We start from the raw sequence: 24705 nt of genomic DNA on the forward strand, positions 1-24705 counted from the left end.
ATTGACTTATGGTTTGCTGTAAACAAGTTGCTCTTTGCCCTTGCTGAATGATTAAATTAAAATTGTTCGCACAAGATATGACATACTAGCAAGATTCCTTGCAAGGTTCTTTAGATTCTGAGGTGAAGGAAGGGGGAGGTAAAAGGAGCTTTCTGTGACAGTCAGTTCACCAGCATTCATTTTAGTTTCTTTTCCTCTCTCTGGGGTCAGTGATTTACTGGTAATGAAATGCAAAGAAATGGGTGGTGAGTGTTGTGTTTGCTGTATGTGCGCTTTGGTGATAGGGTGTATATGAATCATTACTCCGCACCCAGGCAGGCAGTAATGTTCCTGAAGTTTTTTCTTCGTTCTGTGTTTTATGGTAGTTTAACTTCATTAATGCTTTTTCAGGCTTTTCGTAAACTTTAGGAAAACTATGTAACTTTTGGTATTTCCTTTTTTCTGGTAGGTCTTGCTTGAATGTAAGGCTTTGCTGTGTTTGAGGGGAAGGGAAAATGGAAGGAAAGTTTTGAACACATGTACAATGAGAGTATATACCTTTGAATATTTTATACCTGGAACCTTCTTTTCTCCTTCCTTTTTTTAAAAAAGTGCAATATCAACTATTGGGGGGCTAACCTTTTTCCAAATTAGTGCTCTAGGGTGGTAGATCTATGTGTGGGCAGTAGTACTAGGCTATTAGTATCATGCCAACCATGGATACCATCTCTGTGTTTACGAGAGTAAACATGAATAGAACTCGGTTTTAATTGGTATGTTTTCTTTTTCCAGGAGCTGGAGGAGGGAATGATATTCAGTGGTGTTTTTCTCAGGTGAAAGGAGCAGTAGATGATGATGTAGCAGAAGGTAAGAAAGCATTTAACAATGCAAAATTTGAATATGGAATCTTTTTGAAATCTTGGTTAGTTGAGGATTTGCTTGCAGCTGAAGGGGTAGCTTAAGAACATTTTATGTTTGTTGTCCAAGCAATGGGAGAATAATTTTAAAAGTCACCTGTCTGGAAAATAGTCTCAAATCTCTTTTATTACTTATGCCTTGTTTTATTATTTTCCCCCTGAATTAAATGAAAGGGTCACTGGATGAGGAGATATATGTACATGCATACACCCATACATGTATCACGTATATAGATATTGGTGTATAAAATTGTTACAAGAAAAATCTTAAGTTTCATATGCTGAGGTTTACTTTGCAATATAAATTTCATGTACAAGTAGACAGTGTTGCATTTTCATATTTGTGCATTGTTTTTTAGATAATCAAATTGGAATAGATACAATCACCACTTAGCTCGGAAATATTCTTGACCTCATCTTTTCTTTTTGAGGGAAAATTTAGGTTTCTTTGAACTTGCCTACTTGAGAGTATGGTGTTGATTTGCATGTTCTGCGAAGAAATACTCAAATGATGCATTTTATTGTCTTGTAAGGATTAATTTAAGTGGGTAAGAAAATATGAATGATGCTATTATATAGCTTGTCTTTTAGGGAACTTACTGTACAGTTAAAAGCTGGGTTTGAGCAGTTGAAGTTTTTGTCTTACTTTTTTCCCAAAATTTATTGATGTATTTCAAAAGTTTTGAAGTTTTAAAACTTTGAGGTTGTGCACTCATCTGAGATGGTCTTAAGTGGTGGATGCATTCATTACTTCCCAAAAGTAGTTGCATTATATCATTGTTGAAAAATAAAGTCTGAATTTTAATAATTTTCTGTGTCTTGAATTATAGTAGGAATTTTCCAGCAAAACTCAGATATTAAAATACTTACTTTGAATTTATAAATCACCTTTCTTAGATTGTATTGCCCTTCATTTTAAGATCCCATTTCTGACCTATTGTTCAAAGTACTGTTTGTCTTGAGGATTTTTCCAGGTAATGGTAGGATGATGGCTTTGTGTTGAACCAGTTGAAGACTGTGATTTTTGTCAGTGTCATTCTTAGTGAAGTGTCTGATCAGAATTTGGTGACTCGTAAGGGGCACTACCTGGTGTACATAATGCCTGTGGTGCTTAACATATAGCATTCTTGTGTTCGTTTTCTATATTGAATCATCATCAATTTTTCGGATGAGAAAGCAAAAGCTTAAAGAAGTTAAAAGATTTACTAATGTTCACACAAATAGTGCAAATCAAGGTTGTCTAGTGAAGCCCATGGTGTTTGTACTTGTTTAGAGAAATCCTAAGTTGGAGGGAGGAGTCATGTGTTACTCATTTTGTAACTCCATTACCTGTTGAGGAGTAGGCACTCAAATATTGGCTCATTAGTTCTGTGCTGTTGTGTAATACTCACCAAGTTAGGAAAGCTATATACTTGTAAAACATTCCTGGATTAAATTCCATTTATTCCCTTTATCAAAGATCTCTTGGGAATATCCTAAATGCTGAGCATTGGCTTAGGAAGTGTCTACAACACAAACCCTACTCTGGAGGAGCTTATAGTTTACTTGTTAAACAGTAAGATCACATGGGCTTTATATAGAAGAAATTGGTGATTCCAAAGGTACCTAATTGAACAAATGATAGTTTGTGGTTTGCATGATAGATCAGTTGTGCTTCACTTCTGCTAATACTCGGTAGTTGCATAATGCTTAGTAGCTGCATTCTGATTCATTAAATAATTTTCTTTTGAGATTTTTGCATGCTGTTTTAATATACAATAAATCCTTAGCCTCTTAACATACAGAGACTTGTGTGTATTTGTAAAAACATATCTTGTTTTGCTATCTATTCCATACAGATGTATTGTGTATAAAAATCATCCAATTTTCAAAATACCCTGCTATAATTTGGGGGTTTGGGAGGCATAATTTAGTTCGCATGCATAGTCTATTGTATTTACTAAGGGAAGATTTGCTTTTCTGAAATAAAGATTATTAGTATATTTCCCCCTTTAACTTAGGCTGTAATCTCTAATAAATTGTTTACATCTGACTCAACTTTTAGCTTAGTTTGTCTGTTTTCTGTTAATAATACATCTGTTTCTTTCCCTTCAAAGGCTGTAAATTGTCTCTCCTCCTACATTCAGTCAGCTGTCATAGAATACCATTTTTACTTTATTCATAATTTCACCTTAGCTCAGGTTCTCAGTATCTCATCAGGATTGCAGTAACTTCCTAAGTGGTTTTCTGCTTCTTGTCCTGTGTTTTGCTTCTAAGTTAATCTTAAATGCAGCCAATTTTTATTTTCCTGAGAAATCTTCAGGCGCTCGTTGTATTTACTGGATTGTGAATTACGTTCAAAATATTTCAACATAGAACATGAGACTTCATCACTATGACCCCTGCTTCTCTAAGTGTTTGCTAATATGGTTCGAGAACTTGCTGAATGGATGCTGTTCTTCAGACAATTCCCTGTACACTCTTACTTCTGGTCATTGTTTTTTGCCTCTCCCACCTTGGAATGCCTTACATTTGTCCCACAGTTCTTCCCTAATGAGAATCCTACTCACCTTTCAAGTCATGCCTGTAACCTTTTTATTGATTGCTCTTTTGGGGGAAATACTTATTTTTTTAAAATCGTTCTTCATAGCATTTTGTGTATCTATCATATTTAGTACCTCAGAACTCTGTAATGTAAGCTTAGTGCAGGATTAATGTATCTTTGTGCTCTGCACCCTAAATAAGCCATGTTTAGAACAGTGCCTGGTTCACAATAGCTGTTCAGTATTTGTTGAATGAAGTAATAGAAATGTTACTGTTGTTATTAGGTTGTGAAGGGGAAAGAAAACAGGTGAAAAGGTGCCATTAGTGAAATGATGTACTGGAAAGCATGGATTTATTTACTTGGCAGTCTTTATAATTGATTGATGATGACATCCAGCTACATAGTAGTGGGGAGACCTTGGGTTTTTATCCTAGTGACAAACTAATATATGTCACTTTGAGTAAGTGACACTTCTTGGGGTTCCTGTATTGTAGCTGTAAAATTACAGAACTGAATTAGTTGATAGCTGTTGTTTCTTATGCTATAATCGTGTTGATTCACAAAGATGTTAGAAAGAAACATCCCAACATTATTACTACTGGTAAGGTAAATTGCTTGGGATGTTGAAGTCTTTCGGGGCCTCAATAAAAAAAATAAGTCTTTCCTGGACTTAGTCATTTAAGGTTCACAAATTTTTAAGTACATTACAAAATTTAAGAGTTTTGACATTTGATGAAATACTCTGATTGCCTTTTGGCCCATGTAAGACCCTTCCAGGACATTTACAGCCTATATTGGGATAGTTACTCTATGCACAGCTCTCTTCAGGCCCTCTAAATAGTTTGTCTTTATATATAGCTACTTGTCTGGGAAAAGGGTGAGGCATGAAAATCTCTAACATCGTGATGTTCTCGTCCATTTTTCATTTTAATCTTCTTGGTAGCAATAATAACATTTTATCATTTTATACTTTTAACTTTTCCTTTATTGTCAACTTACTCATGACAAAGTAGGTAAGCACAGGCTCTGGTGCAACGAGGGCTGCATGGCTTGAATCCTGCTCAGTCATTTTCTAGCTGTGTGATTTTGAGCTGTTAATTCACTTCTTTTTTCCTGTTTTCCCTTCTATAAAACCCGGTTTTATAATGTTGTTTTGATGATTAAATATACACAAAACAGAGACCTGGCATAAAGTAAGAGCCTTGTAAGGATTTAGCTGTTGTTACATGGGGGGAAATATATAGCAAGTAAGGACTGTGGGAGATTGTCTTTAAAGGCTTCTAAATTCTCAGCCAGTGAAGAAATAGTATGTGTATGTTTCATACATATTCTTTGATTTCACTGATATAAAGTGCAAAAAAACAAAACGCTGAAAGTAAACCATAGATTTAGAGACAAAGCTGATGAAGCTCTAAAAAATAGCTAGGAAGTGGTTTTATGTTACTTTTAAACCCTGGGAGGGAGTTGTGATTGATAGGGGATCTTGACCTGACTGTAATTGTACAGATGTTTTTAGTAACTGATTAACCTGGACGTGTTTCGTTTTCTTCAGTTGTTAGATTTCACAATTAAAGAGGTTTTTTAAAAATCCAGTACTCTGTGAAGGGTTTAAGTGAAAAATGCAGTTCCTCCCTCACCTACTCACCAATCCCTTCGCCATTGCCTAAAGGTAATTACCTTGAACTCTTCTAGCTTAAATTCCCTGGTGCTTAATTATATATTTTTGTGAATAAAATGATAATACATTTATTTCTTGTCAATTTCAGACATAGCCACTTGAGTCCTTCCCTAGCACGTGAAGATTTGTTGTTTGCATTATAACCTCCATTATCCGCCCCACCATACCCCAGTGTTGTTACGACCATGTGGATGCTTACTACTGAATCAGTGTTGCTCTGCAATGTTGCTTCTTATGCATCCGTCTCCGCCCCCCCCCCCCGAATTTGTCTAGTTCACTTTGGGAAAAAAAATTATTTTGGAAATTAAAATGTTGTGCAATGTAGGTGCAATAGTGTAATGAGCCCCGAGCGCCCTGTATCATAAACCTATGACAATGCTGCTGCATTTATACTTGCTTCATTTGACTCCTTCCCAACCTTTTGTTTTTTGGCAATAGAAATACTGATTTTGTTTTAAAAATCTGGATCAACAAACTAGAAAACCAAGTTCATCATTTTAAAGTGAAACAGTAAAGACCTTTTCACAGTGTTTTTTGTGGTAGCAATTTTAATAATGTTATTTTGTTTGAATTTTACTTGTTGAAATAAATGATTAAAATTCAATTACATGTGGATAATCTGAAGTGTGTAGTTTTTTTAAGCAAACAAAACAATTATAGGCCATTGAGATGGTTAGTTAAAAGTGTGCATTTTTACTAGTTTTAATATTTAGTATGATTAAATTTTGTGTTCATTATTTTGTTGTAGGTATAATTACACTCATCTCCATATTTGACATACTTTAAACTTTTTTCATAGGAAATGATTTCTGTATGTGATTTTACTGCATGAAGCCTCATTTTCTAAAATTTGGGCCTAATCAGCACTTTGCTACCTGTTTATTTTTTATTTATTTATTTTTTAAAGATTCATTTATGCATACAAGAACTGGGATACAGGCCAGAGGTGAGGGAGGTAGAAGGGTTCACCAGAGACAGTGTGGGGAACAGACCAGGCAGACTGACTGATACACTGCTGAGGGGAACAGCAGGCAAGACAGGAGAGGTTTGCTGTGCCATGTGGGTAGCTCCCTGTCTGGGGATGCTGTGGATAGCTTCATAGTGCTGTGCTTAATCACTTGCGCCACCAGGGAGGCCCTACCTATTTATTTTTGGTAGCATTTAGACTTATGGACTAGTTTTTTGGGGGTTGGGGAATCAGTGGTAGAGTCTAGTCATTTAAAGTAGTGTAATATACTACTTTTTATTGATTTTTTAAAAAAGATTTATTATTTAGGCATACAAGAATTGGGATACAGGCCGGGGTGGGGGGGGGGGAATGAGAGGATTCACCAGAGACAGAGTGGGGAGCAGAACAGGTGGACTGACTGAAATACACTGCTGAGGGGAGCAGCGGGCGAGCCAGGAGAGGTCTGCTGCGCCATGTGGGTCACCTCCCTGGCCAGGGATTGAACTCGTGCCACAGTGGCTGTGGATTGCTTCATAGTGCTGTGTCTTAACCCCTTGCGCCACCAGGAAGGGCCCTTTTTACTGATTTTTTTATTGATAGAAAAGTTTTTTTAATTTTTTTTAAGATTTATGTATGCATGCAAGAGCTAGGGTTTAGGCCACAGGTGTCATGGGTGAGAGGATTCACCAGAGACAGTGGGGAGCAGAACAGATGGATCTACTGAAATATACTACTGAGCGGAACAGTGGGTGAGACAGGAGAGGTCTGCTGCACCATGTGGGTAGCTCCCTGGCCGGGGATTGAAATCGTGCTGCAGTGGCTGTGGCTAGCTTCACAGGTTGCATCTTAACCCCTTGCACCACTAGGGAAGCCCCCAATTTTGAAATACTAAATCCAGTTTGGAAATTTACTGAATTTTCTGCTAATGGAATTCTTAAGCTAGGACATGCTATAAAATTTCCTATAAGGGTATTGTGGCCCTTCTGAAGTTTTTTTTATAAAATTGTATAGTGTGCTAAAAAAAAAATTGTATAGTGTGCTTGTACAAATATGTGCATTTTTCTGATCAGCAGTGTCCATAATCATCAGAACATCTATCATTTAGTTCATTGGTTTTGAGTGTGATCCAGCAATGCCTTAACTCTTTCAGAAGGCCTATGAGGTCAAAAATTTTCACAGTTACACTAAAACCTTACTTGCCTTTTTTACTATATATTGATATTTGCACCAATAGTATAAAAATGGTGTTAGCAAAACTACTGGCACCCCAGCTTGAGCCAAAGCTTTGGTACCAAACAGTACCACTGGCCATGGTAATCTTTATTACATTGTACCAGCAGTTTAAAAAAGTGCCAAGTTTGATAACATCCTTGATAAAGAGTAGAAAGTATTAGTTTTATTAAATCTTGACTCTTGGTACATGTCTGTTAAAACATTTCATGTGACAAAATGGAAAGAACACCTAAAGAACTCCCACCTACCTGAGTATAGTGCTTGCATTGGTGCAGTTATTTGAGTTTCTAGCTAAATTAGCTGTTCTTTTCATAGTCCATTATTTTTACTTGAAACAACTACTAACAAACTAAGGTTGTTCAGACATTTTCTCAAGGGAACAGTAAATCTGTTACCTCAATGAACATGAACATTATTTGTTGTACATGATAAAATTTGAGCTTTCAAACAAAATCGAAATTTCAGAAAACATATCTGCCACCCTGAGCTTGATAACTTCCCAATGCTTAAGATTTTTAAATGATTTTTAATATTGTGTAATGAAATATGTCAACATTTAGAAGATGTGAGTAACTCAGTCACATATTTTACAAATGACTAATTCTTAACGATGTTAAAAAATCATGCATAAGAAAAGGTGTAAGATTGAGGATTGGATTTAGTGCAACAGCTTTCAGATTCCACAAATTTTTAAGCTACTACCACTTGTGGAGTTTTAGTGTAATATCAGAGTATCACATATTGCCTGGAAAGACTATAAAAATACCCCTACTATTCCAATTGCATACTGAGTGTGTCTGGATTTTCTTTATAATTTAATCAACACAACATATTGTATGTAGTGTGTTCAATGCAGAAGCAATTAAGAAAATCGAGGTTTATCGTCTGTTAATCTAGACAGTAAAGAGATTTGCAACAATATAAAATGGTACATTCTCATGAACTTTTTGGGGGACTAAAGTCATTTTTCTTAAATTTTTTTGTTAGTATATAGGGCTTATTGCTACTTTTAAATAAATACATATTTAAAAATTGAAAAAAGGTTTTTTTTTGAGGGGGTTCTCAGATTTTAATAGTGTGAGGAAATCCCACTTTCCCCAAAATCTGACAAGTATTGGTGTAGTCTGATAGTAGATTTCATTGTCTTAAATTGCTTACCCTTGGGATAGGGTTAGGTGATTTTATTGTTGAGCAAATGTCTTTTAGAGTATAATTACACAAACCTAGATAGTACATGTAGGTTATGTGGTTATATCTTATTGGGATGACTTTTTTTTTTTTAAAGATTTATTTTTATTTTGTTTTTTTAAAGTTTTAAAGATAGATTTATTTATTTGTTTGTTTGTTTGTTTGTTTGTTTGTTTGTTTGTTTGTTTATTTATTTATTTATTTATGCAAGCACTGGGTACAGTCAGAAGCGTGGGAGGGTGAGAGAATTCCCCAGAGCCAGAGCAGGGAACAGAACAGGCAGACTGACTTAGTACACTGCTGAGGGGAGCAGCTTGCGGCAGGAGAGGTCTGCGCGCCATGTGGGACCTGGGCCAGTGGCCGGAGATCAAACTGGTGCTTCAGAGGCTGCGGGCAGCTTTGCAGCCAAGCGCTCAACCACTGTGCCACCAGGGGAGGCCCCTATTGGGATGACTTTTATTTGTCTGTTTACTAAAACAACATTAAGTAAGGCAAGACTTGTAATATTTGAGAGCCTCATGAAACATAAGTGATCAGCATAGTGTGCTACTTTTGTGTTTGACTGTCTAAAGCTTTCCTTTAACATGAAATTATTTCCATCTGCTCCCTAGTCTAAGTCTGTGATAAGCTCTTTTATCTGGTGGTCTTGGTGAAGAAAGGAAATTTTCAAGGTCTTAAAACATGGATTTTTAAATTTATGTCTCCCTTATAGAGATTAAATACCAGTAATAGTTGCCTCAATACTTTAGCCCTAGAGCTACCCCCTTACTCTCCCTCTGTGCTCAGGTCCAACTGTCATTAATACTTAATGCCTAGGATTACTGAACTCTCAGAGCCCAGTTTAGTACCATTTCTGAGTTGAGTGCCTGGTCATTAGAAATGAGTTGATTCCCTTAATGCTGTGTTTTACATTTAGCCCAACATGTAGCAGTTTGATGTGTTCCTTTTTTTTTTTCTTCTTGGAAGAGAAGCATAAATTGGCAAGGTAATTCTGTTTCTCAACTCTTACTACTAAAAGGGGGAAAGGAAGAAGAACAATGTTTTTCTTTAAATTCTACTTTAAATTTGTACTTAAAAATACAATATAATTTTTAAATAACTGCTGAATTTCCTTTTCTAAAACGGTATCTTCAGTTATTCCTTACTATTTTCAGGGGTTTTGTGGCTGTTTTTTCTACCCTTTAAAAAATTTGGCGACATTTCTAAGACTTTTTTTTTTTAATATTTATTCATTCATTCATTCATTCATTCATTCATTTATACAAGCACTGGGCACAGTCAGAAGCACGGGAGGGTGAGAGAATTCACCAGAGCCAGAGCGGCGAGCAGAGCAGGCAGAAGGACCAAAGTACACTGCTGAGGGGAGCAGTGGGCGGCAGGAGAGGTCTGTGCTCCATGTGGGACCCTCCTCGGGTGGCCGGGGAGCAGCCAGGGATCGAACCGGCACCACAGAGGCTGCGGGCAGCTTGGCAACCCAGCGCTCAACTGCTGCGCCACCGGGAAGGCCCTCTAAGACTTTTAACTAACTTTTAACTAACGATTTTTCTTCCATGTTTGAACATTGGATTTATTTAAAAAGAAGCAGTTTTTTATTTTAAATCAGTATGAGTATCCTTAGTAAACATCATTGATGAAAATCTCACCTAGATCTTTGTTCATTATCAGGGAATCCTTGGCAGATTGTTACAGAATGCTTCTGTATGCCACTATATATATTAAGGGATGTACTCTTAAATGTAGGGTTTTTTTTGTATTTATTTCCTTTTATTAGATAGTCTCAAGTAAGGTTTCAAATGTAGTGTCCTTTTTTTTTTTTTTTTTTTTTTTAATAGAGGCATGCTTTATTTATTCGTTTGCTGGTTTGTTTGTTTTGTTTATACATGCACTGGGTACAGTCAGAAGTGCGGGAGGGTGAGAGAATTCACCAGAGCCAGAGCGGGGAGCAGAGCAGGCAGAAGGACCGAAGTACACTGCTGAGGGGAGCAGCGGGCGGCAGGAGAGGTCTGCATGCCATGTGGGACCCTCCTCCGGTGGCCGGGGAGCAGCCGGGGATCGAACCGGCGCCGCAGAGGGCGCGCGCAGTTTCGCAACCCAGCGCTCAACCGCTGCGCCACCGGGGAGGCCCTCAAATGTAGTGTCTTTTTGTTGATCTCTTGGACTGTTAAAATATCAACTGGGATTTTCCCTTCTGAAAACTTTGAATCATCTCTTTATCCACTTAAAAGGGGTTTGTATATCAGTGACCCTATTTAAGAACTTATGCTTAAATCTAATTTTTTGCCTATGGTTATATGCCTACTGAAATTTGGAGAGGTCAGTATTTTCTATGATAATGGTAGTTTCTAAGACTTAAGATGGTATTCTTAGGAGTCTAATTGCTATTAGTACTTTTTGTTGATTATATTACAGAATCTTCCCTATGATGTATTGGAATTGACAGCTATTGTATATTCTGTCATAATATTTTTTATAAATTAAAAATTGCTGTCTCTTTATCCATGGGAGAAAATGCTAGATGAATATATTGGACATTGAACTAGTTTTGCTCATTTTATACTTCATTCAGAAGGAATTAAAATTCTTCAGTAGCTTGTATGTAGAGAAAAATGAAGTAAAGAGATTGGCGGAAAACTAATACATTTTCTAAAGATATGGAACAGGGTTGGATCTGGAACAGTTGAACCTTCCCTTACACTTTCAGCACTACTCTATTTGAAAGTGGGAATGAAACTTTGGTATTACCCTGTGTCTCTATTTTTTTTTTTTTAACTTACTACCAGGTAATGAGCCTGAAGTAGATGAGTTTCTCACTTAGCATGAGAAGAATATTTATGGGCTAAGGGGAGAAATATTTCAAGAGAAACAGACTATTACAGCCAATAAATAATTCCTGTCAAATTTCTTACTGAGGGGAGACACCATGTAAAAGTTGTTATTATAGGAGTTGGTTGTAGAGAAGAGATTAATCAGTCTTTTCATCCCTTGTCATATGAAAGAAAATTCTTAATATCTAGTAGAATCTTTAAGTATTTTTTTTAGCTCTAAAGCTGTTAATGTAAAAACACAACATAAATACTGTCTTAGCCGTTTTTAAGTATACAGGTCAGTAGTGCTAACCTTTACATTGTTGTGAAACAACTTTTTCATCTTGCAAAACTGAAACTGTACCCATTAAACAAGTTACCTTCATTTCCCCCCTCCCATCTCCTTGTGACTGGCTTATTTTTTTGTATCCTCAAGGTTCATTCATGTTAGAACATGTGGCAGAATTTCCTTCCTTTTTCAGGTCAAATATTCCATTGTATTTCGGTAGCATGTTTTAAACAAAACATTCATCTGTTGGTGGACATTTGGGTTGCTTCCATCTCTTAGCTATTGTGCGCGCCTAGTTATTTTTTAATTTAATAATTGGGATTCTGTGGGAAGAAACTGTATAAGTACTTTACAAAAGTGGATGTGGGCACAAATAATAGTAGGCAGAACATGAACGTATAAGGTTAGAGAATATTAAAGAATATATATTGATACTGCTGTGACACAAATATGTTATCCCAAATTAACTGTGAAAACTGCAACTGTAGGCTGTTGCAGAATAGGATTGAATAATATGTAAAATGCTTATCAATTTTGGATGGTGAAAATGGTCACCTTGTTTTTAGTTTCTGGTTGAAAATAGAAAACCCCATACCCCATGGATTTTATAAATCACATTTCATTACTGTAAGACTCCTATTAACAATAAAGGGCATTCAATACATTATTTCCATATATGTTTTAATTGATGTAAGTTCTTCAGTATGATAGGAAATTTTGATAACTGCATCACATTTCTTTGTAATGAAGTTGTATATAAGGAGTAATCAAGGTTGCATTTCTCATAATAGCCTTTGAGGCAGACATAGTTATTATCATTTTGTAGATGAGGACACTGAAGCTCAAAGAAATTGAGTAATGTTAACCTCAGATTATGAGTTAGTGAAACTTTTTTCTGCTTTTTAGACTCCCATATTGCTTCCTTGTGGCTCAGTATCAAAATTACTATTTGATTAAATCTGAATCTGTTGTTATTTTGGGGGGAAGTGGAGCTGAGACCTTAGTTATTCAGCCATGGGTTAACAAGTATATGTTGAGTGCACAGTGTTGTGGAGAATGTGAAGAAAATAGAAGACATGGTTTTTTTCCTTTAGGTATATTATAAAGATCAATGCTTATTAAAATAAGCTTTTTTTTTTTTTTTTTTTAGATATCTTGTGGCTTTGGGTATTGACCTACTACTGACACTAGGAGATTCTTAACTTTATTTAATGTAAAAAATTTATGGGTAATGCTAGAATGTGAGGAGTAAATTCTTTACCATTTGACTTTATGCTGTTTGAATCTGAGAGAGTCCTGTAATACAAATAGTTGTTCATTGCAATTAAATTAAACAATAATATATATGTTAAATCTTGTGGTGTTCAAATGATTGTGAGTAGAATCTAGTAATGGATATAACTGGAGATTTCTCTAAGTAAATGTTTATGGTAGCTTATCAACCCTTTGTGTTTTTAATGTATCTTATGTTTCAAAACCTTCATTTTAACAGTTTGGCAGTTCTTAAGAAATTAAACATAGATTTACCCTGTAATCCAATAGTTGTACTCCTAGGTTTATATGTAAGAGAATTGACAACATGCTGTGTTTGTAAAAACTTGCACAAGAATGTTTTTAACAACATTATTTTTAGTAATTAGCCAAAAAGTGGAAACAAGTGTCTCTCAACTCAGTGCACTAAAAAAAGTTGGACTAGCCAACAGTGGAGTAGTATTTAGTCATGCAAAGACGTGAAGTGCTGATTCATGCTACAACAATGGTGAACTTTGAAAATACTCCAAATGAAGAAGCCAGTCACAAAAGAACACATCTGATTCCATTTTTATAAAATGTCCAGAATAGGCAAATTTATTGAGACAGAAAGTAGATTAGTGGTTGCTGGAAGACCTGGAGGGAATTGGGAGCAAGGGGAGTGACTATAATAGGTACAACATTTTTCTAAGGAGTGATGGAAATGTTCTGGAATCAGCGCTTAGGCAAATAAGTTAGATAATTCTATAAATATAGTAAAACTCCCTTAATTGTACCTGGGATTTGAAAAAAGGAGTAATAGTAAATTAAAAAAATAAAAAGAAGACATAGGTAGTACTCTCTTAAATGTTTTTTGCTTTTACCAAAAAAAGCTTTTATTTTGTAATACTTGTATTTCATGCACAGACCACCTCTGTATCTTTGTACATTTTATTAACCAAGTCTAGTTTGCACATCCCTTTTTTATAAACAAAATAGAAGGCAGATTTTTTAAAAAAATATTTTCTTAACTAGGATTAAAACATTCACATACGTATCCACACATAAATGTAATGGTACATTCAAACAGTGCAAGACATATGCAGTGAAAGTAGCCTCCTTAATCCATCCAGGTTCCATGCCCCCAGAGATCACTGTTATAAATTTCTTAAAGTTCCAGAAGTGTTACATATTTGCATGTGTTTTTAATTTACAGAGCAGGTCCATCATTTTAGATTTGAATGTATGGAAATACATTCAGAAATTCATGATAGATAAGCTCTTTATAGATCCTATCTAAAGAGGTTCTGATGAGTTACCCAAGTAGCTACCATTTTGATTTAACAGGGCTGTGATTTCTAAGCTTCAAGTCTAAAGGGTTGCAGAAAAGGTTGTGTACACTTTTGGAATGTGTATCTAGATGGGCAATTAGTGGGCTCTAAATAAAGCAAAGAAAATTTATAGTAATTGATGTTTAAGCTATTCAAGTCTTAGGGTTCATTAATGTCGGGAGTTTCTGGTTTACTCTTTACTAACATAGGTCTTAAATCTTTCTCCAGTTGAATTGTACTTACTGTTCTTGATGGTATCTGAAGTGACCAGGTCTTTTGGGTGCTTAATTAGGACTAGAGTAGACAGTATAGAGTAGGTTAGAGCCTAAAGACCTAGTGTGTCATTTTTTTCTCTCTCCTAATATGTCTTCTCGACTGCTCAGTAAATTCATAGCTTCTTTTGTTTACATGTCTGCCATCTCTATTTCTCATGAATTTCTTGGGAATTTTTTTAACAGTTTAAAAATGCCAAAATGTCTCAATTTGTATACTGCTCAAGTGGTGAGAATACAGCTTTATTAAATTCTTGCTGTGTAGTACTTTGTTAATCTTTGATTTTCATTGCTTAGGAAAAATTACTTTATGAATATAAACAAAACATTTGATATATTTTTAAAAATAACTGCTTAAGAAACCTGTGTAAGTGCTTTACATGTATTACCTCATTTAATGTTCTCAACCAGCCTCCCAGGATAGGTGGTATTAACTAGTTTCATTTTACAGATGAGAAGATCAAGGGTTAGATAAAGGAACTTGACCAAGGTCACATAGTTGGTAAATAGGGGAGGCAGGGGTTGAATCTTGGTTCTTCTGACTTCAAAGCAACCCTAAGTAAACAAAAAAGAAAATCACATATAATATTCTTGATTTTTAGATAATGTCATCATTTTGGCTTAGATCATTTTAGTCCTTTTCTGCTATGATACATTTTTTCAAAATTGGCACTAGGCGTTCTGTACTTTTTTTTTTTCCAGTTAGCATCTGAGAAGATGCATAACTGTATGATATATTATTGGATGTCTAGTGTATTTAATTTGAACTTTTAGGTTATTAATGATTTTTACCATTAGACATTGATTTTTTTAAAGGTTTATTTTTATTTATGCATGCAAGAACTGGGGTGTAGGCCAGAGGTGTGGGGGTGAGAGGATTCACCAGAGACAGAGTAGGGAACAGAACAGGCAGATTTACTGAAATAAACTGCTGAGGGGAGCAGCAAGTGAGACCAGAGAGTTCTGCTGGGCCATGTGGGTCAGCTCCCTGGCCGGGGATCGAACTCATGCTGCAGTGGCTGACCATAGCTTTATAGCTCTGAGACTTAACCCTTGCGCCACCAGGGAGGCCCTACCATTAGACGTTTCTGATGAACATTCATTCTTGTGAGAATCTTATTAGGATATAATTTTAGAAGTGGAATTACTGGTCAATGGATCTAATTTATTTTTTATGGCTTAGTTATATGTATTACCACATTGCCTTAGAAAATCGGTGTTGGTTTTTACTTCTTTTAGCAGTGAATGGGAGTTTCCATTTCTTGACCGTTTGACAGTGGCTAGCACAGTACTACCATTCAGAAAAATCTTTTTCTACTTGTTTATGATCAGTGTATAGACTTAGTATATACCTATTGCCCATGTTTCTTTGAGGATACTTGTCTGTGTTCATTTGTAAAAACATAGTCCTTTTTATCCCTTTGAATTATATTATAGCTGAAGTAAGTTATATGGATGCTCAGAGAAATAATTTGTATTTAGAGTAGATGGGGAAGACTATAAATGAAGTGGTGTCTTTGGTTTGTTTTGACAAGAAAAGGAAGGCAGAGTGTAAGAATACAAACATTTGAGACCTGTTATGCATTAGTTTTCTCATTTGTAAATGGGGATAATAATACTTGGTTTTCAGTTGATTAAATGTACATGAATGCTGAGTGTTGGCATATGCTGAGTGCTCAGAAAATTTAGTTGATGCAATTCAATGATTCATTAACAGGTAAACAGTTAACAAAAAAAAAAAAATAAATGCCTCTACAAGTCCACAAGTCAAGGCCAACTAGATTTTTAGGTTTGGGGCAAGTTATAGCACTTTAATAAGTATATGTTGCTTTAAATGATTACAACTTTAGCTTTGGATTAGGTGTTTCAGAAATCCAAAGAGAGAAGTAGGAGATTAATCAGAATTTGGGTTAGGCCAGGGTCTGGCACATTGACTACTAGTTTAAAATTAATGTGTGGCCAAAAAAAGTTCAAGCCCATCCCTTTTTTTTGGGGGGGGGGTCTCATTTTCCCATATTGCTCCAGTGTTTGGAGGTGCTACATCTTCTCTCAAGAATACTATAATTGGGCAGAAATGGGGGGAGGGACTTTGAACATGCACTAGAGCAGAATGCATTCTTCACCATTGGTTTGTTCCCTTGGCAGGTAGGATTGGGGGTTGGGAGCACCTGAAGGTGTTATCTCAGGAGAATCTTAGTATAAGTATTGACCCTTGACTTGATGCTGTCTGCAGAACCCTCTTCTTAGTCAGCTTGCTGCCTATGGCAACATTATAAGGGTATTACTCTTTTGTGTTACGTTTTCTCATTCTTTCCTCTAGTCCTCAGTTGTTTCTGCTGTAATCTGAATCTTTCAGCAGACAGTAAGTAGACTGAGGACTACATGTAGAGTGTGTAAGAAGTGCTACAGGATTCTGAAAAGAAAGCAGACTTTACTGTACCAGTGAACCCCCTTATTTTTCTTGATTTTGTATTCAGAAGTATATTGTGTTCTGTTTTGTCAAAAGAATTGTATTAGTCTGATACCAGCACGTCTCAGGCTTTATGAGCTTATGAATTTACCTGGAGTCATGTTAGCATGCAGATGGTGATTGTGCATGTAGGTCTGTGGTGGCGCCTGTGATTGTGCTTTCTCCAGGGAGTGTGCTTTTTCCATGTTGCCGCTTTCCCTGGTGGTTTGCAATCTACAATCAGCAACGGGCAGTTTATGCAGTCTTTTATGGGGTGGGTGAACAGGTAGGACAGATAGTATGTTAATTCTTTCACTAAACATTTCTGACAGATTGAATACCCATTGTGCTGTTTTCACATTATTTAACATTTATATGATGAATGAATAAACTTCTCTTGGGGGCGAGCTTGTTGTATTAGTTGTTAAAGAGAGTTTGCATCATACAGTATTACACCTTAGCCATCCTGAATTATGAGATTCAGTTTGTGTTTGCATTTCACGTTTACCTCAGGGCAGGGTCTTACTATCCTTAAATGTTTGCTTTTGCTGTTAGTTTGCTTTTGTAAGTAGATTGTCCCCGCAGTGCTGTGAAAACAATGAATTTAGGATATCAGGGCTTCTAAATTGGTTGTTTCATAATCAATACATTTTTAACACATAATACAGATTTCTTGTTATTAGGAGTGAGTGACCTTTTAATTTTTATGCTTGTGATTTTCTGATTGGCTTGTTAGCTTTGAGGTACCTTTTCAATTTTCAATCAGAATTTCTCTCCAACTGCCTAATCTTTATTATTTTATTTACTTATTTTTACATTGTTCATTTTTGTACAGTGTTTGAATTCTCCTCTCAGGTGTTGTCTCCATGAAATTACAGTCACCACAGACTCTTAGGCTCCTCCTCCCTACTTTGATCCCTTTCCTTCCTCCTTCCTGATGGATGGCTCCAGTTTATAGTTTGACTCGTGGTTTTGTCTTTTTTTTTTCCTGATCCCTTGTATGGTTTCCCTATGTTCCTCTTATAAGTGAATCCATCCAGTATTTTCCTTTTTCCTTCTGACTTATTTCACTGAGCATAATCCCTTCCATCCGTCCTCCATCCATGTTGCTGCGAATGGCATGTGTTTATCTTTTTTGATTGCTGAGTAGTATTCTATTGTGTATATATACACATCTTCTTGATCCAGTCATCTGTTTTGAGGCATTTAGGGTGTTCCCATATTTCACCTATTGTAAATAGTGCTGTGATGACACAGAAGTGCAGGTATCCTTTTGAATTAATGTTTTTGTGTCCTTTGCATAGATTCCTAGCTGTGGAATTGCTGGGTCATATGTTAGATTCCATTGTTAGTGATTTGAGGGTCCTCCACATGGCTTTCCATAGCTCCAACCACCTAATCTTAGTAGTGTTGTGGGTTGACTTTTTAATTTTTCCTCTATAGCTCATGTAACACAAACAAGTCAATAGTTCCAAAATGCTTATAAGGGAAATGAAGTTTTCTGTTCACATCTTCCCTTACTTTGAACTCCAAAACTCTTGGCTATTTCTTCTAGTACTTATTATTTCTAAATAATGTGCTCACATGGCTCTTTTTTTTTACATTTAGACTTCTTCAGATGTAAATGTTAGCAAATTACTGGGCTCTCTACTGCTACTCTTACTGATCTTCACTTGTTTTCTCAATATTGCTGTAACATTATTATTGCTTCAATCAATGTTCAGAATTATAGCAGGCTAAATAATGCTTGCTACTCCCAAGATATCCATGTCCCAATTACTGCATTTGTGAATATTACCTCATGGTAAAGAGGGGGAGATTATCTTGAATTATCTTCTTGGCCCCTGAAAGTGTAATCACAAGCTTCCGCCTAAGGAAAACAGGGATAAGAAGCTCTAAGGAGGAAATAGTAGATGTGACACCAGAAGCAAAAGGTTGGAGTGATGTGAGGAAAGGGTCACAAGCCAAGAAATGCAGGAAGTCTGCAGAAGCTAAAAAAACAAAACTGGATTCTTCCCTAGTGTCTGCAGATGGTGCTTGCCTAGCTGACACCTTAAGTTCGGTCTGCTGAAACTGATTTTGGATTCTGGCTTGCATGTGAGAGAACAAATTTGTATTGTTTTAAGCTACCAACTTTGGTAATTTGTTTCGGTAGCAATAGGAAGCTAATACAAGTGTGGATATTATTATGTTTATATAAATATTGTTCCCTGCTGCCAGATAATGAAGTTATGATTATTTTCTGTTCTAACATTGTTTTCTCTAGAGTTAATAATCTTGTTTTTCCATTTTTGTTTTTGAAGTATACCATTACATTTTTCTGCACCTTTCAAATTTTTTTTTTATGTGGTTAAAAGAATCAAATAATCTTACAGGTTTGACCCCTTCCCTCCAACCCCTCTTTCCTGATTGTTGTTCACATCTGGAGTAATTGGCTTTACTTTCTGTGAATTTGTCACTAAAACATCCTCACATCTCTCACAGGAGACAAAATCTCTCAGTGTGTTGAAGCACATCATACGTCTTTTCAGATTCACTTTTCCAGTCCTACTTCAGTCTGACTTGGGTGTTTTCTGAGTTTATTGCATAACTGTTGTCCTTGGAGTTTTCTTGGTTATCATTGTCACATCTGAGATCTTTTTTTGGCCCCCCGTTCTCCCCCTCCCTCACTAGTAGCTCCAGATAACAGTGATTTTCTTTGTGGTCCTTGAACCTTCCTCCTCTTGTTCTTGCCCTGGGGTATTAAATGTGATCCTTTCAACTTAAGAATATATGCAGATTTCTGCATAGCCAACTCCCCTGTGTAAATTAAATGTTTCCCCTGTCAACCCCAAAGTACACCGTATTATATGCTTTTTTCAATTTCTAATACCCTTATTGTTTTTTGAAATGATATTGTTTATTGGTTGCTTGCTTTATGCAGTCTTCCTCTAAAATTTTAAGTTTTATGCACAAGAGAGTGAACTCTTGTTACTTTATTCTTGGCATTGGAATAGTTTCAGGCACATAACAGTATAAGCACTTGGTGGGTATTTTGTAATTCTTGAATGGGTAAACTCTGCGGGATGTTTTCATGCCATCCTATTTGAAAGGTCAATTTATTTATTTACTTTAATGTAATTTTTTTAAAAATAGGAAAAACAATACTGAGGAAATTAATAGCACCTATCATTATTTTCAGTTTGTAAACTGGTAAAATCAGGTGCCAGAAGTATGTAGAGCTATTTTAGAGCATGCTGTTGTAAAAGACCCAGATACATACTTGTTATAAAAATTGGAGGCTTATTTCTCACTCAAGTAACCCACCCAAAAGGTACAGAAGCGGATAAGCTGTTTATGACAAAGATTAACCAGCAGCTCATTTTTCTTCTGTCTGCGTTGTCACCTATCAGTAGTGTGCTCTTGTCTGCATGGTCACATCAGGCTCTCTTGTTTTCAGCCCAAGTTACAGGAGACAAAAAGAAAGGAGGGCTAGTGGAATGGGGAATGGGGGCCTCCCCTTGTGGCGCAGTGGTTGAGCACTGGACTGCGAAGCTGCCCACAGCCTCTGCAGCGCCGGTTCAATCCCCAGCCGCCGGGCAAGGGTCCCACATGGCGAGACAGACCTCTCCTGTCGTGCCCTCTGCTCCCCACTCTGGCTCTGGTGAATTCTCTCACCCTCCCGTGCTTCTGACTGTACCCAGTGCTTGTATAAATAAATAAATCTTTAAAAACAAAACAAAACAAAACAAAACTGTGGCATGGATATGTGGTATCATAAACCAACATTACCTCAATAAAAATAAGTGCAATTAAAAAATATGGGTAGAGAAGGAGAAAAAGTAAAGAAGCTATGGTACTCCATACTTGACCTTGTGAGATCTGGAGCGGAGAAACCAGCTGAGCTCACTCATTCTTTTGATCCTACAGAAATTCAAGATAATAAATTTGCATTGTTAATAAAAATCAATGTGACATGGAATTTTTACATTCAAATGCCATTGTTCAGAACGTGTTTCTGTGGCCTTAGGAGAGCCCAAGAAATATAACCACTAATTTCCAGTGAAAAGTCTCTGGGTGGTTTTGCTGGGATAAGTGGGACACCAGGATGTTCTGCTCAAAGGGAGAAATGGAAATGATCACTTGCAGGACAGTCTTTGCTACAACTAGTAATTCTTACAACTTTCTCTCAGGTCTCTTTACTAGTTGGTGTCCTTTCCTTGCTACCTCAACCACTCCTATCAGGTACTTTCTTCCAGAAATTATAATTTAAAAGTTACTGTGTAACCTTCATTATTAGATAAAATGTTGGTTAGTGCTGAATGGGCTAGAATCCAGAGTAGAGTAGCATCCGAATAGTAACAGTTACAAACTTCAACTTTGGTGTGGTAGTGTTTTGTTTGAAGAAGGGTGGAATAGCCTGCATCTCCTTTTTAAAGGGCTGGATCCTAAGTGCCCTTTACTAGCCAGGTTAGAATAGGGGAAATTATAGGGACTCATGATCATTTGGGAGTAATGTGCCAGTTTAGATCTTAATTTTCATTTCATACTGGCCAGGCAAGGAAAGACCAGTCTGGAGTTTTTCCTCATTATTGGTGAGCCCATGGCTTTAGGATTAAGCTTACTATGAAATGAAGTCTGACAGATTCATGGTAGATCTGTACAGTGGAAATATAAAGAGTTGTCCGCTGGAGACAGGAGCCAGGGGGTGGGGTCTATGAAAGGCTTCGTATCCTTTTAGAAAGAAATCCTGGGGAGTCTCTTTCTCTTTCTCCCCCCTCTCCCTTCCCCTCTCTCTCTCTTTCTCTCTCCCCCCTCCCTAGTGTGTGAGACTATTTGAACGTGTTTTATGCCATCCTTTTGTTTTTCCCTTTTCCAGTTTTTTTTTTAAGATTTATTTATTCTTGCATACAAGAACTAGGGTACAGGCCAGAGGTGGGGGTGTATGTGAGAGGATTCACCAGAGACAGAGTGGGGAGCAGAACAGGCAGACTGACTGAAATACATTGCTGAGGGGAGCAGCAGGCGAGACAGGAGAGGTCTGCTGCGCAATGTGAATCATCTCCGTGGCCTGGGATCGAACTCATGCTGCAGTGGCTGTGGATAGCTTCATAGTGCTGATGCTTAAGCCCTTGCACCACCAAGGAGGCCCTCCAGTTCTTGATTTTGTAAAATCCTGAGCCCACAGAGAAAGTTGAAAAATAAACTTAACTATGGCTATTCCTTTTTATTTCTATTAACCAGTTGTAAATACCGATATTTGCTTTCTCCTCTCCTCTTGCACACATATCTGTACTCTTGTCCCCAAATCTTTTGAGAGTATGTTGGAAGCTTCATGAAACTTTACCCCTGAATAATACATATTTCTTAAGCATAAGAATATTCTCTAATATAGTCTAATTACCATTATCATACCCCAGGAGGACCTGGCTGTCACTGTGGTAGCGCAGAAAGTTAACCCCAGGCCACCAGGGAGTCTCTTCTGTTAATTTTGAAAAGTCAATTAAGTCATGTTAGCTTATAAAATAGCTTACTTTTTGAGTTTTTACCTGTTTTCTCATAAATAAATCCAGGTTAAAGACTTTAGGTAATACATAGTAAATGTGTGTACATAATGCATACTTGGGCCTCCCCCGGTGGCGCAGCGGTTGAGCGCTGGGCTGCGAGGCTGCCCACAGCCTCTGCAGTGCCGATTCGTGCCCTGGCCCCAGCCACTAGCAAGGGTCCCACCCAAAAAAAAACATAATGCATACTTCCTGGTACATTAGGTAAATGTAAATTAACCCCATTATTGATGACAGCTTCATAACATGGTCATGTAGTGTCTGTCAAATCGCTCAAGAACTTTTTTTCTCTTGGTAATTAGTAAGCACCATTGATGGGTCCTTGCCTGAGATGGTATTGCACTGGTGGGTGCGGAATGGTGATTTTTTAGTTTCCCAACCCTTCTCATCCTTTTTAATATGACTGTGGGACTCATAAGGTCTTTTTTATTCTGTGTATTAACAATGTGTTAAAACCAGGGCCTCCCCGGTGGCGCAGTGGTTGAGCGCTGGGTTGCGAAGCTGTGCACAGCCTCTGCGGCGCCGGTTCAATCCCCGGCTGCTCCCCGGCCACCGGAGGAGGGTCCCACATGGCACGCAGACCTCTCCTGCCCCCCGCTGCTCCCTGCTCTGGCTCTGGTGAATTCTCTTACCCTCCCGCTTCTGACTGTACCCAGTGCTTGTATAAATAAATAAATAAATAAAATAAATAAATCTTAAAAAACAAACAAACAAACAAAAAAACCAATGTGTTAAAACCAGCATTCTTTTTGATGCTCAAATTGCCCAAAATTTGACCATCAAATCCCGCCTCTGTTCCCTTTTACATGTCCCAATCAGTCCCTCTTTTTCTGACACAGGAAGTTTTGAGATCACACTTTTTCTGCTCCAGACTTGAATCAACATTTTTTCTAAGGAGCCTTGGGTTCTTTTAGTAGGGGCTGGATGATACTGAGAAGTCATTTTATGTGCCAAGTGTGTTGTTTACTAGCGGAACTTCAGTATTTTTAGGCACTCACACTTTTTCTAGGTAGACCTAGGAAATAAAAATTAGGGTTTGGTTTTGTTTTTAAGTCATGTGTTCGTGTAGTACAAATTATAGTACCTTGTTTCTTCAAAAGATAAGTTGCAAGGAAGGAAGGGGGAGGGCTTTTTTTTTTTTTTTTAAGATTAAAAATACCTAAAAGATATTGCAGTCAATTGTATGAAACCTTAGTGAATTGTAATTCAGATCATTACTCTCTTTTACATAAGACAATGGAAAATTTGAACAAATACTGGATATTTGATATTAAGGAAGTACTATTGCTCCTTTTCAGGTTTGATAATGGTTATTTGTTTATATTTAAAATGGTGGTCTTATCTTTAGCGAATACCTTCTGAAATATTTATGCATGAAATAATTTGATATCTGGCATGTGCCTAAAAATTAAGGGAGGGGTTTACAAATGCAACAAGATTGGCCATAATTTTTGATTATTGAAGTTGGGTCCTGGCTGCATAGGACTTCATTATATCAAGCTCTTTTACATACTTTTGTATATAATTAAAATACCATGTAATAAACTTTTAAAAATAGCCATTTTTATTTATCAGTTGATTGAGATTGAATACCACAGAGTTATTTTTCACTTTCCCTAGTCTGTATTACAGTTTTCTTCCATGGTAAGAAACCTAATTTCCTACTCTGTAGTTACTTAACCTTTTATCAGAATTTGAAGCTATGGAAAGAACCTGGATCTTTGGGCCTCCCTGGTGGCGCAGCGGTTGAACGAAGCTGCCCTCAGCCTCTGCAGCGCCGGTTCAATCCCCTGGCCGCCGGGCTAGGGTCCCACATGGCATGCAGACCTCTCCTGCTGCCCGCCGCTCCCCTCAGCAATGTACTTCGTCGGTCTGCCTGTTCTGTTTTCCGCTCTGGCTCTGGTGAATTCTCTCACCCTCCCGTGCTTCTGACTGTACGCAGTGCTTGTATAAATAAATAAATTTATTTTTTTTTTAAAGAACCTGGATCTTTGATGAATTAAGCCAGTGAATTAAATGACCCATAATTTAATATATATAAGGTTTACTACTTTAACTATTTCTAAGTGTACGGGTTATTGGCTTTAGGACATACACATTGTTGTGCAGCCATCAGCACCATAGGTCTCCAGATCTTTTTTTCAGCTTCCCAAATATCCATTAAAAAGTAATTCCCCCATATTTCTTTACCCTTTTCCTAGCCTCTGGCAACTTCCTTTCTCAACTTTATGAATTTGACTAGTCTGTTACTCATATAAGTGAAATTATACAGTATGTTTCCTTTTGTAACTGGCTTATTTCACTTAAAATAATGCTCTT

At 37.0% G+C, this 24705-nt stretch overlaps 1 protein-coding gene across 1 annotated transcript in view; it reads left to right on the forward strand.

Annotated features, from left to right (window-relative positions):
* Positions 1–324: 324 nt before the first annotated feature.
* The window catches only part of PPP2R2A (protein phosphatase 2 regulatory subunit Balpha), a gene marked incomplete at both ends in the record, with an annotated part of 67446 nt that continues 43065 nt past the window's right edge, over positions 325–24705 (forward strand). Inside the window, 2 exons of the mRNA XM_084245828.1 lie at positions 325–361; positions 772–846. Of these exons, the coding sequence (XP_084101954.1) occupies positions 325–361; positions 772–846 (112 nt within the window). The remainder of the gene's footprint in view (positions 362–771; positions 847–24705) is intronic.

The sequence above is a fragment of the Talpa europaea genome (genome assembly GCF_964194135.1).
Source record: "Talpa europaea genome assembly, chromosome: 10".
NCBI classification, from domain to species: domain Eukaryota; kingdom Metazoa; phylum Chordata; class Mammalia; order Eulipotyphla; family Talpidae; genus Talpa; species Talpa europaea.